The sequence below is a fragment of the Homarus americanus genome, unplaced genomic scaffold, assembly GCF_018991925.1.
Source record: "Homarus americanus isolate GMGI-L3 unplaced genomic scaffold, GMGI_Hamer_2.0 scaffold24260, whole genome shotgun sequence".
NCBI lineage: Eukaryota > Metazoa > Arthropoda > Malacostraca > Decapoda > Nephropidae > Homarus > Homarus americanus.
This window is the reverse complement of record NW_024721079.1, coordinates 100,180-114,523: the sequence shown is the minus strand read 5'-3', so window position 1 is coordinate 114,523 and position 14,344 is coordinate 100,180. Positions and strand designations below refer to the sequence as shown.

The 14,344-nt window shown below is 44.9% G+C and overlaps 2 protein-coding genes across 2 annotated transcripts in view; both read right to left on the bottom strand.

The window, feature by feature from the left end:
* LOC121861377 (dipeptidase 1-like) overlaps window positions 1-9,144 on the bottom strand; it is a 24,036-nt gene extending 14,892 nt beyond the window's left edge. Inside the window, exon 1 of the mRNA XM_042359028.1 lies at window positions 8,807-9,144. The gene's annotated coding sequence lies outside the window, so the exon portion shown is untranslated. The remainder of the gene's footprint in view (window positions 1-8,806) is intronic.
* Window positions 9,145-12,034: 2,890 nt separating this feature from the next.
* On the bottom strand, window positions 12,035-13,679 carry LOC121861325 (skin secretory protein xP2-like). The gene is made up of 2 exons (XM_042358973.1): window positions 13,617-13,679; window positions 12,035-12,559 (listed from the first exon to the last, which is right to left on the bottom strand). Exons 1-2 carry the CDS (start codon window positions 13,677-13,679, stop codon window positions 12,035-12,037), a joined length of 588 nt encoding a protein of 195 aa, XP_042214907.1.
* Between the last annotated feature and the right edge of the window lie 665 nt (window positions 13,680-14,344).

The following is a 14,344-nucleotide window of genomic DNA, read 5'->3' as shown; positions in this document are numbered from 1 at the left end:
CTCTGAAACACAAGAGATTATGAGTACAGTTAGTGTGTTGTGGTGGTGAGGACGACCCTGCAGTACATCTCTGAAACACAAGAGATTATGAGTACAGTTAGTGTGTTGTGGTGGTGAGGACGACCCTGCAGTACATCTCTGAAACACAAGAGATTATGAGTACAGTTAGTGTGTTGTGGTGGTGAGGACGACCCTGCAGTACATCTCTGAAACACAAGAGATTATGAGTACAGTTAGTGTGTTGTGGTGGTGAGGACGACCCTGCAGTACATCTCTGAAACACAAGAGATTATGAGTACAGTTAGTGTGTTGTGGTGGTGAGGACGACCCTGCAGTACATCTCTGAAACACAAGAGATTATGAGTACAGTTAGTGTGTTGTGGTGGTGAGGACGACCCTGCCCAGTACATCTCTGAAACACAAGAGATTATGAGTACAGTTAGTGTGTTGTGGTGGTGAGGACGACCCTGCAGTACATCTCTGAAACACAAGAGATTATGAGTACAGTTAGTGTGTTGTGGTGGTGAGGACGACCCTGCAGTACACCTCTGAAACACAAGAGATTATGAGTACAGTTAGTGTGTTGTGGTGGTGAGGACGACCCTGCCCAGTACATCTCTGAAACACAAGAGATTATGAGTACAGTTAGTGTGTTGTGGTGGTGAGGACGACCCTGCAGTACATCTCTGAAACACAAGAGATTATGAGTACTGTTGGTGTGTTGTGGTGGTGAGGACGACCCTGCAGTACATCTCTGAAACACAAGAGATTATGAGTACAGTTAGTGTGTTGTGGTGGTGAGGATATTTTATTTAAGTTATGTGATCAAGATGGTGTATTTTGTGTTGAGTTCTTTCTTTCTCTATAATCCTTACTCCTTTCTTCCTTCCCTCTGTCAGTCATCCTCCCTACTATCCCTCTCCCATCCTACCTACTATCCCCTTCCCATCCTCCCTACTATCCCTCTCCAATCCTCCTTAGTATCCCTCTTCCATCCTACCTACTATCCCTCTCCCATCCTCCCTACTATCCCTCTCCCATCCTACCTACTATCCTCTCCCCTCTCCCCCATCCTTCCCTTCCTCAGTCCATCTTCCTCCTGGTTTGGACTTGCTATGAATACTTTGAACTGCCTTTGAATACTTTGAGCTGCCTTTGAATGCATTGAACTTGCACTGACTGCTCCAGAACTACACAAAACGGATCGAAATTGAAATTGTACCCAAATTTTCACCGGGACTCGGCAGAAAGCTCTCGCTGCTGCCCTCTCCTCTGCCAGAACGTGACATCTCGACACATGAAAAAAATAAACTACTTCACCTCTTTCATGTTGTTTGTGGTGGTGTTTGAGGCCAGTGAAATGCGACTCACCTGTCTGTGTGTGAGAGAGAGAGAGTCAGGGATAAAGAGACAGAGAAAGACAGAGAGATGAAAAGATTATTAAAGATAAGATTCAACAATGCAACACGACCCATGTATGTGTGTGTGTGTGTGTGTGTGTGTGTGTGTGTGTGTGTGTGTGTGTGTGTGTGTGTGTGTGTGTGTGAGGGAAACAAATAGAAATATATAGAGTTAGACACAGATGGATAGGTAGAGAGAGAGACAAAAGAGACATATAACAAGATGCTGTAGACGTAGTACGATGGAAGGTGAGCATGTTTGTGATTCTCTCTCTCTCTCTCTCTCTCTCGTACCCAGGTAAGGAAGAGGAAGAGGATCTCAGTATTCACACACATGACCTCTTGAACCAAACACCTGAGGACTTGCTCGAGGCTGAGTGTACTTACTGGGTTCACACACACACACACACACACACACACACACACACACACACACAGCAGGAACTAGAACAGCTGCTGCTGAACCTCACACAGGAGTAAAGGGGTGGGGAGGTGGGATGAGGGAGTGGAGAGGGAGAGGCAGGTGCAGCCACAGTTGCACCACTACCCACACACCAGTTAGGGGAGGGAGGAATTGCAGCACCACACAGCAGGAGGTACCAGCACCACACAGCAGGGAGGTACAACCACCACACAGAGTAAAAAGGGGTGGGGGGGGTAGGGATGAAGAGTGGAGAGGAGAGGTAGGTACAGCCACAGTTGCACCACCACCACACACCGAGTTAGGGGAGGAGGAGGTACAGCACCACACAGCAGGGGCAGCACCACACAGCAGGGAGGTACAGCACACACAGCAGGGAGGTACAGCACCACACAGCAGGGAGGTACAGCACCACAGCAGGAGGTACAGCGCACCACACAGCAGGGAGGTACAGCACCACAACAGCAGGTACAGCACACCACACAGCAGGGTGGCACCACACAGCAGGGAGGTACAGCACCACACAGCAGGGAACAGCACCACACAGCAGGTACAGCACGCCACAACAACGAGGAGGTACAGCACCACACAGCAGGGAGGTACAGCACCACAACAGCAGGGAGGTACAGCACCACACAGCAGGGAGGTACAGCACCACACAGCAGGGAGGTACAGCACCACACAGCAGGGAGGTACAGCACCACAACAGCAGTTTTTGCTTCAATAATCTTTGGAATTCATAATGTTCTCCTGAATCATCGTTCTTCTCCTGATGACTGATTTTGTCTGTCTGTCCCTGTATCTGTCTGTCTGTCCCTGTATCTGTCTGTCTGTCTGTCCCTGTATCTATCTGTCTGTTTGTCTCTATCTATATTTCTGTCTGTCTCTATCTATCTGTCTGTCTGTTTGTCTCATCTATAATATTTCTGTCTGTCTCATCTATCTGTCTGTCTGTCTGTATCTGTCTGTCTGTTTGTCTCTATCTATATTTCTGTCTGTCTCTATCTATCTGTCTGTCAGTCTGTATGTCTACTGTATATGCATCTGTTTGTCTGTCTGTCTATGTGTCTATCTGCCTGTATCTGTCTATCTTTATCTGGCTCTGTCGGCCTCTATTTGTTTTTCTGTCTGTCTGTCTGTCTGTCTGTCTCCGTCATTATCTCACAGCATCACTTTTTCCACACTTCAGAATGTTCTTAATAATATTACTTCATAAATTCTGACCTTTTCCAGGCCTGAGAATTAATTCATCCACCATACAGCATTTTTTTCCTATTTATTGCACTATAAATTCTAGTACTTTTTTACACGCCGGAATAATAATTTAACACACATATATATATTCTAATTCTGGGAAAAAATTGATGTGGAAAAATATGCGCGAAAAATTCTCTCCAATTTCACTAAAAAATTGTGATTTTTTTTTGTCATTTGGGTAAAATTTTAATCTGAAAAAATAAATTTATATGAATTTTTCTTATAACCGTAAAATGGTTTTTGTGGCTGTTAAATAGACAGACAGACAGACATACACATACACAGACGCACACACACACAGCCACGGACACTCACACAAACACATATACATACATACCTACATACAAACACAGACACACACACACACACACTAACATATATACATACACAAACACATACACACATACAAACGTAAACGCAGACACACACACACACACATACTAACATACACATTCACATACATATACACACACACTACCATACATACATGCACACATACGAACGCAAAAACACACACACACATACACAAAAAAAGACATACAGTGAGAGAGAGAGTACACAAAGAGACAGACAGAGAGATAAAGAAAACAAAAAATATAATGAGTAAAAAATGACACAATCCTCAGCGTAATTTCAGCGGTTCCTTTGCTGTGAGTTATGACAAAGCATTTTTTCCCAGGACGGTGTAATTACTGCAGGTGGGAGTCATGCCCGTGTCTTTACCTTAGTTTAATTTTTTTCTAGGATGGATAGAATAATGATTGATATTTTATGATTATTTGTGGGTGTTTTGTTGTGTGTGTACCTTCGTGTGTGTATATATGCATGTATATGTACCTACGTGTGTGTATATATGTATGTATGTATGTGTACCTACATGTGTGTGTTTATATGCATGTATGTGTACCTACGTGTGTGTGTATATATACATGTATGTGTACCTACGTGTGTGTGTATATATGTATGTATGTGTACCTACGTGTGTGTGTGTGTATGTGTATGCATGTATGTGTACCTACGTGTGTGTGTATATCATGTATGTGTACCTACGTGTGTGTGTGTGTGTGTGTGTGTGTATGCATGTATGTGTACCTATGTGTATGTGTGTATATGAATGTATATGTACCTACGTGTATGTGTATATGCATGTATGCGTACTTACTGTACGTGTGTGTGTGTGTGTGTATATTCATGTATGTGCGCCTAAATGTGTGTGGGTGTGTGTGTGTGTGTGTGTGTGTGTGAACAAATACATGTATCTGTGTGCGAGAGAGAGGAAGTGAGAAAAGATAATAATGAAAGAGAGAGAGAGAGAGAGACAATGGAACGCTCACCTGTCAGCACAAACTAACGCAGTGCTTGAAGGACTACACCGGGTAATGGTAAGTACACAGCGGGTGTCACACTTACACCCAGTCCTTCACCTCTATGTGCACCCATGTTTACACCTACACCTATATGTACACCCATTCCTGCACCTACATGTACACCCACGTCTGCACCTACACCCCCGTCTACATCTACACCCAGCCATCTCTACACCATCATCCACACCCACACCCACTCCTTCACCCACACCCAGTCATCTCTACACCCACTCCTTCACCCACACCCAGTCATCTCTACACCTACTCCTTCACCCACACCCAGTCATCTCTACACCCACTCCTTCACCCACACCCAGTCATCTCTACACCCACTCCTTCACCCACACCCAGTCATCTCTACACCCACTCCTTCACCCACACCCAGTCATCTCTACACCCACCCACACCCAGTCATCTCTACACCCTCCTTCACCCACACCCAGTCATCTCTACGTCTACAATTATATTACATTATTGGACAGTTATGTAATGGTACCGTGTATATATATATATCATTGTGGTAAAAAAGGCTGTATAAATTACCAAGTTATATTAATTTATATTTTTTTATATACATCACGATGAGTTTTATATTGACGTTGGTTATTATAGCGTAGAGGAATTTTATACTAGATTTATATACACCCGAAAATATATAGATAGACATACGGGTTTGTCTGTATGTTTGTACAGTAGAAGGAAATAAAGAATATTGTTATAAAAAAGATTAGGTTGTGTGTGTATTTAAAATATAAAGCCTCATTACATTATAGTCACATTACACTCAAATTACAGTCAAAGTACAGCATCATTACAGTCACATTACATCATTACACTCAAATTACAGTCAAAGTACAGCATCATTACAGTCACGTTACATCCTTATTATAACCTCATTACGGCATAACATAACACTCACATTACATTACATTCACATTAGAGCAACATTACAGCATTTCATTACAGCCGAATTACAGCCTCACACGGAAGAATGATTCATTTGGACTAACCTTTTCAGAATAACTTATTATGTGTATTTTGTCAACAGGAAATGTTTTACCTACAGTAGCTGGGAGATAACATTGTGTGTGTGTGTGTGTGTGTGTGTGTGTGTGTGTGTGAGTGTGTGTGTGTGTGTGTCTGTGTGTGTGTGTGTGTGTGTGTCTGTGTGTGTGTGTCTGTGTGTGTCTGTGTGTGTGTGTGTGTGTGTGTGTGTCTGTGTGTGTGTGTCTGTGTCTGTGTGTGTGTGTGTCTGTGTGAGTGTGTCTGTGTCTGTGTGTGTCTGTGTGTGTGATAATGCTACATGTTATCAATAGCTGTTCTTGACCCGACAAATAAAAGACGTGATTTAAGTTTAGAAGATTTTCCAATGTTCGAATTTGTTCTGAATCTAAACTTGTGGCAAGAAGTTGTGTGTTGGCCAAGAATGGATGTGTGTGTGGTGGTGGTGTGGTGGTAATGGTGGTGTGGTGCTAGTGTGGTTGGTTTAGTGTTTGGTGGTGTGGTGCTCGTGTGGTAGTGGTGATGTGATGATGTGGTAGTGTGGCGGGGGGGGGGGGTGCTGACTCCTCCTTTGTCATCAGAAAAGCCAATACCCTTTCTTTAAGGCAGTATTGACTTAGGCATTTTTTTTACAGTAAAAATAATTACTATTGACCTCAGAATATCTCCTAATATCAAGTGCACATGGCTTCAAAATGGCCTCAAGACTCCCATGATATTGGTTAGATTAAAAAATAAATAGAAATAAAAATTCTGGGGCTTACAGTGCTCTCCAAACCCCCAGCACGGTAGGCTCGCCATGTTCCCCCGCCCACAACTTCTTGGACCCCCCTTTTGATATTCCTGGATCCGCCCAAGTGTGGTGGTGGTGTGGAGTCTTGTGTGGTGTGGTGCTCGTATGGTAGTGGTGAACTGGTGATGTGATGGTGGTGTGGTGTGTGGTGGTAACAGACACACACATACTGTCAACAAACAAAAACTCCGCGATGTTGAAAAAGAATTCTCGGAAATAAAATACTGAACGAGGTGGTCACAATAACCTCACCCACTGTAGCGTAACGCCTCCCCCCCCCTCCTCACCCCCAGCAACCCCTCCCTCTCCCCCTCACCCTCCAGATATACCCCTCTTTCCTTCTCCCCCTTTGCCACCCCTCCCCTCTCTCACTCCTCTCCTCACCCCCAGCCTATTTTCCCTCTCCCCTTCACCGACCAGCCACCCCTCCTGTTCCCCTCACCCCCAGCCACACCCTCACTCCCCAGCCTATCTTCCCTCTCCTCCTCACACCTCCCTCCCCCCCAACCCCCTTCAGGAACCTCGTCACTGGACCGTACACATCCGCCGCTGCACCGCCAAAGGCTTCCTGGATGTTGCAGATGAATACAAATTGTGGTGATGTTCAGTGTTTGATACTAGTGCCACCTTAAGTGTCACCTCAAGTGCCACCTGGACCTTGCAGTTCTGGTGATGCCGCAAGGTCTGTCAGACCGTTCTGCCACACCTGTACTGCCACACCTGTGCTGCCACACCTGTGCTGACACACCTATACTGACACACCTAGAAAAATATGCAATGGATAGTAGATGGAAAACAACAATAATAAAGAGCAGTTGGGTGAGGTAAGACTTCATTAATGCCTCACTCGACGGCCTGACAGGTGAAGGCTGCAGCCATTCATAAAACAAGTGAGACAATGATGAATGACCGCGGCTCTTAACACTGACGTAAACTAAGTTGATGATCAGCTGTGTGTGTGTGTTGCCATTCCTCTCTTTTGTCTTTTTTCTTCCTTTCTCCGTCTGTCTCCTTTTTTCTCTCCTTGTCTCTTTTCTCTCCCTTTGTCTGCGTCTTTTGTCTCTCTTTGTCTGTCTGTCTCTTTTTCTGTTTATTTGTGTCTTCGTCTGTCTGTCTGTCTGTCTCTCTCTCAGCGACACATAAATCAGGTACACTTGTAGTAAAATACATTATAATAATATGTTGTTTTTATGCTCGAGAAGAGACGAGAACTGTTAGACCGGCAAAATATTGTGTTTATTTATATATAAAACAAGTGAAGCCTCCTTATAACGCACTTCCATTTAACGGACAAACCTCTTACATATAATCCGTTAATAGAGGTTTCATATTTAAAGGACTTCGAACTAACATATACTATAGTCCATTAGAATGTTAGGTTAGGCTAGAGTAAATTACGTTAGGTTAGTTTAAGAGAGGTTAAGTTAGAAGACTCTCATGAACATGGCACAAAACAGAGACACCAATATTCATATATTTCCCCCATAAAACTGATGGTGCCTTGTGAAGCACACCTGAGAGACACCTTAACTCACTGACTTACTCTACCTCCCACTATACCTGTCACTCTATCTCCCACTATACCTGTCACTCTACCTCCCACTATACCTGTCACTCTACCTCCCACTATACCTGTCACTCTACCTAACTACCCCCCACTCTACCTGACTACTTCCCACTCTTCCTAACTCTACCTCCCGCCCAGGTAATATTTCCACCAATTACTACAGGTAAATATATATCTTGAGGTGTTGCCCGAGGAACCTTTTAAGATACAGTGTGATTGTATTATGTATTACCTGTGTTGTATTACCTGTGTTGTATTACCTGTGTTGTATTACCTGTGTTGTATTACCTGTGTTGTATTACCTGTACTCTATTGCTTGTGTTGTATTATTATTCTATTATATTATTTGTATCGTATTTCCTGTATTGTACACACACACACACACACACACACACACACACACACACCCACACACACACACACATCATTATCTAGTAATTAAATACTTGTTCTCTTTCCTCCACAAGTCCCAGCGGGGCCAATGTGATAACTATTAGGTACTGTGCGTAATGTTATGTAATGACGTTGGTTGATTCGTTAGTTAGTTAGTTATCAGCTGGTTGGTTAGTGAGTTATCAGCTGGTTGGTTAGTGAGTTATCAGCTGGTTGGTTAGTGAGTTATCAGCTGGTTGGTTAGTGAGTTATCAGCTGGTTGGTTAGTGAGTTATCAGCTGGTTGGTTGTTTGGTTAGTTAGTTAACTATTCTTGCTTGTAGTCCTGAATAATATTAACCTTTGATAATTAAGTAAAGGCAGCTCGTTAGTGATGTCGCCACCGGTTATTTATTTATTTATTGAAACTTTGTAAACATGGATTTGTAAGTACACAGTCTACCGTAAACACTGTCGCACTTATAAACACACTCACGTCAACATAAACACACTTAAAAACACACTCACGTCAACATAAACACACTTAAAACACACTCACGTAAACTAAGCACTTAAAAACACACTCACGTCAACATAAACACACTCATGTAAATACACACACTCTTACCTGGTCAGGAATTAGGAGTCTTCTATCTTATCCCAAAACAGATTCACAAACAATGATTTTCTACGAGAGTAAGTCAGTGTTTGAGTGTATACCATGGTAAGTACTTTATCTATTCCATGGTAAGTACATTATCTACGCCATGGTAAGTACTTCTCCTCCATGGTAAGTACATTATCTACTTTGCTATTACACTTGGGGCTGACATCTTGGTGGACGTCAGCAAGTAGAGTTTTTCTGTTGTTGTTGACAAGTTCTCGTCAGCGAAAGAGGGAGGGACTGAGAGGGGAAGAGAGAGAGCGTATAGCACTACAACCTCGCCCGACCACTGCCACACCACGACTGACCGAGGCACCGAGCTCGACACCGACCTCTCCTACCGATCCAACCCGACCCAGACCTTACCTCTTCCACTACCTCCACCCACCACCACCCCTTAATACATGCGTCAATTACCAGCATCACCACCATTACTACCTCTGCCTACCACTACTCACTATTACTATTTCCAGCGCCTACTACCATCACTACCTGCGTCAACTACCACCACCATTACTTCAATAACCACCACCACTACTACTACTTTTTTTTCAATGGCCTCCAACCTTCCCTTATAGCCATACCTTCGCCACCATTTTATACTACTTTTTTTTTAAACGTGGCCTACAGCCTCCCTCAATAGCCACACCTTCACCGCGATTTTATTACCTTAATATTACATATCCTAATACATAAGTAACTACTCTAGCTGTGTTGAGTAAGTTGAGCTGCATATCTATGCGGCATTCAGTGACTGTTGCCTCAGTCAATATCTGCAACTGTTGTCGGCTTTAGGGCCGATGATCTCGTTCCCCTGAGGCAAAGCAGTACAAACCTAAGCAGAGAGAAGTACAGTTGGCTTCTCAACCAGCCTGCAACGTGGCTTCTGGGCTGCTGCTTTGCTCAGACAACACCTCCACCAGTCTGGCGTAGAAGCATCTTGCACTTGGTCCCTTCCCGCCAGAGGTTGTGAACACCAGATGAGTGAAGCTGCCCTGATCCACATTCTGAATTCTCTCCCCTTATGCCCTGTTCTTGTTATTCTCGTTCCTCCTGTGTGCAGCATCGAGAGCTAGGTTACAGGGACATGCGACCATGGGGTCGAAAATACTTATGTCAAAAAATCTCACTGTCGCCGTGTCAAGAATCCTCGAGCACTAACGTCCACAAGGGCTTCGTTGGATGTGTTTGAAGTTCTGTGATGGAAATTCTCACCGTCCAATAGAAGGAGGGTCGGTTCCACCGTGACATTATGACAGATTTCCTTCAGCATATTTGCTGTGAGATCCCTTACTCCGTCATGTCTCATGCATATGAAGCCCCCTCTCTTATACACCATGACGTGGTCGATGCCGTAGGATGAAGCACACACGCATTGGGAGGGCAAACCTAATGGCCTCCCGTACCTTAGTGCAATGGTATCTGTGAATTCTTGTTTATTAAGGATGAAGCCTTTTGCCCTTATCGGTAACGTTGTTAGCCAGTTCGAGGCGTCCACCTCCTGCGCTATAGTTACTTTTTTCAAGTTCTCTGACTATTGCAGCCTCAGTTGTTGAAGTTTATCACTTTGGGTGTGATACCGTTCTGCTGTAATGGACCGTCGAATCTTGTTTAAGTCGTTGGTATCCACCTGACTTGCTGCGTTCTTAGCTATTATGTGCTGAGTAACGGTTGCCGTGAGCTTGACCGAGTTCTGATGTTCTGTGGCGGCAAGCGCCTCTGGATTAGTCAATCCTATTCCTCCCAGTCTCGGTGGTAGTGCAATGAGTGACCTTTCTGCTGGGTTTAAATAATGGTTTTTCACTAGTGTTGGGATAAAAGTGACCTTGATGGTTTCTTCCAGAGGGTGGAGGAGAGATCCGATATCGGGGATAGTGCGCATCAGGTAATTCCAGCGATGCTCGATTCCGTGGGTGAATGCCGCAAACGATGCATGTGGCTCAGTTTTAGCAGTCTCCGACAGAGCTTGGATTTCTTTCATCCACTCATTTACCTTTCCCGTCACGTACTCGGTCTTGAAGTCATTCGTACCGATTTTCGTACCTAGACGTCTTTGGCCGTCCTTTGTTATTTTGACCTCACTCCGCCGAACACCTCTATAGCCCGGTTATGGTATTCTGACTTCACATTGAGGAAGGACTTGCTGGCATTTGGGTGGTACCCGATTTGTGGACCATGTGATATTATCAGGTCCCACCACTTTTTGATGTCCTCCACTTGTCCTGCTCCTGTAAGGTCAGCACCATAAGCCACCTGCTTGACCTTGGTTGTTTCATAGTTTTATTGTATGTTGGAACACGGATAGACCTATTGCGTACATTGCCATGGCGACTGGAACCCCCTGCGTAGTTGCCTTAGTTGACTATGGTAGTATCTCCTCTTTGGGCCTTAAAGCTTGTCGGGTTGCTGTAGGCGTTTTTAACATACATTGATCTTGATGTTGTGCAGTGTAGCCTTGTGGTTGATTATGTTGAATGCCTCACAATCGCGCTGCTCAAATATCTTTCTCATGGCGTGAATGACAGCTTCACCCCCAGCCTGGTGGCCAGCACATACTTCCAGGTTCCCTGCAGCTGCCCTGACATCATCAATGACCACCTCCATTATGCATTTCCAATGATCCGTCTTAGCACTTCCCCCTCTCCTATAGACCTACACCCTGGGTCTTTGTTCAGGGGGATGAGACGAAAAGCTACTACTACTACTACTACTACTACTACTAATAATAATAATAATGATGATAACAATAACAGACATAAAGAATGAACCATAATCACAAATAATCAAAGAAAAAATGATTACACCAACGAATGTAGACATGCAAAAAATGAAATAAAAAAAAAAAAAAAAAGAATAATGCCACCCTAACAATCAGGGTAATTGAATTCATAACTTACCTGGGATTTTTGATTCACCTGAGCTAATGAGTTCAGTCGTAAATTAACGTGTGATGAGTTACACCTTCCTGGCTCGGTAATGTGTGTGTGTGTGTGATGTACAAACAATGGTGGTGGGGATGGGAATTAAAGGTTTTTGGAATCTCATTATTAGGAGCCAAAGTTTAGTAATTAGGAATCCCTGTTCTTACTCAATTATTTAATTACTGTTAAAAGTGACCTGATGCAGACACACACACACACACACACATAGAGAGTGAGAGACTCACAGATGGTCTCCTGGGGCCTGGGAGACTCACCGATGGTCTCCTTGGGGCTTGGGAGACTCACCGATGGTCTCCTGGGGCCTGGGAGACTCACCGATGGTCTCCTGGGGCCTGGGAGACTCACCGATGATCTCCTGGGGCCTGGGAGACTCACAGATGGTCTCCTCGGGCCTGGGAGACTCACCGATGGTCTCCTGGGGCCTGGGAGACTCACAGATGGTCTCCTGGGGCCTGGGAGACTCACCGATGGTCTCCTGGGGCCTGGGAGACTCACCGATGATCTCCTGGGGCCTGGGAGACTCACAGATGGTCTCCTGGGGCCTGGGAGACTCACCGATGGTCTCCTGGGGCCTGAGAGACTCACCGATGGTCTCCTGGGGCCTGGGAGACTCACCGATGGTCTCCTGGGGCCTGAGAGACTCACCGATGATCTCCTGGGGCCTGGGAGACTCACAGATGGTCTCCTGGGGCCTGAGAGACTCACCGATGGTCTCCTGGGGCCTGAGAGACTCACCGATGATCTCCTGGGGCCTGGGAGACTCACAGATGGTCTCCTGGGGCCTGGGAGACTCATCATGGAGACGATAATTCCCCGAGTCGGAATTTTAATAAGAACGTCTGGATGACTTATGGATTTCCTATTTTCTCTATAACCGATAAGTTGGTGGTCGGATGGTCGGACTGTCGGATGGTCGGATGGTCGGGTGATCGGGCGGTCGGATGGTCGGACGGTCGGGTTAAAGGAGTGGAACCAGTCGTGGCCGCCCCAAGAGTTACAGCGTTTTGAATGCGGTGTTTTAGAGCGTTCTTAATAAGGAGGTTAGGTTAGGTTAGGTCCCAGTGAGAGAGAGAGAGAGAGAGAGATTACCCTCACCTACACCTCACACAATTCCTCCCCCACCTACTCCTTCCATTCTTCCTCCCCCACCTACTCCTTCCATTCTTCCTCCCCATCAATTCCCTCCATTCTTCCTCCCCCACCAATTCCCTCCATTCTTCCTCCCCCACCTGCTCGCCCCCTCCCCACCTGCTCGCCCCCTCCCTACCTCCCCACTAGCGGTTTTTACTCCCAGGACGAACAAAGCACCACTCCACTAAACACTTAATCCCTCACCACATAAATAGACCACATCTTGTTCATCCTAGATATAAAACATTACTCGAGCACCCGGGTTCGATCCCTTGTTGTTTTATAGCCGTGTAAATAACGGGTCGGTGGTGGGATTTTTTTTCCAATAGTTTGGTTTTTGTTGACGATAAAATCACATTTATGGTATTAAAAAAAATGAAAGGGGAAACGTGCTTAAATGTTGTTGAGTTTTGTGATGGGTTATTGTGGCGTGATGTGGGGGTGACGAGACAGACAGACAGACAGAGATGAACAGAGACGGAGAGACAGACTGGTGGAAAAATAGGAACAAATAGATATATAGACAGACAGATAGAGAGATAGACAAATGGAAAGAGACAGACAGGTAGATAGATAGACAAATAGATATAGACAGACAGAGAGAGATATATATACATATATACAGACATAGACAGACAGATAGACAGGTAGGTTAGGTTGAGTGAGTGATGGTTGTATCACCATAATCCTCCTAAACTTACCGACGACCCATTAGAGGGCATGAATATAACAGGTTTGTGGCCCCGAACACAACACAGGCGCATGGAGTACTCTCTCTCTTAACTGTCTGTTTAACAGTTAAAAACAGACAGTTAAACTTTAACTGATCTGTTTGTCTGTCTGTTTGTTTATGTGTTTGTTTTTTGTCTGTCTATCTATCTGTCTGTGCTGGTTAGGTTTAAGCACTAGTTAGGTAGGTAGGCAGGGTAGGTAGGTAGGGGTAGGTTAGGGTAGGCAGGTTAGGGGTAGGTAGGTAGGTAGTAGGTTAGTTAGGGGTAGGTTAGGGGTAGGGTAGGTTAGGTAGGTTAATAGGGGTAGGGGTAGGTTAGGGGTAGGTTAGGTTAGTAAAGGGGGTAGGTTAAAGGTAGGTTAGGGTTAGGTGGGGGTAGGCTAGGGTAGGTTAGGTTAGGGTAGGGTAGGTTAGGGTAGGGTAGGTTAGTAGGTTAGTTAGTAAGTTAGGGGTAGGGTAGGTTAGGGGTAGGTTAGGTTAGGTTAGTAGGTTAGGTAGGGTAGGTTAGGGTAGGTTAGGCAGGGGTAGGGTGTGTTGGTTAGGTTAGGGTTTGGTTAGGGTAGGTTAGGTTAGGTTAGGTTAGGTTAGGTTAGGTTAGTATAGCCCGCCAGGTGAGCCTCTCTCCTAAATCACTTTATTCAACGTTGTCACTTTAGTAAAACCAAGTCAAGGTGTGTGTGGTAAAAACCCATTAGTGTA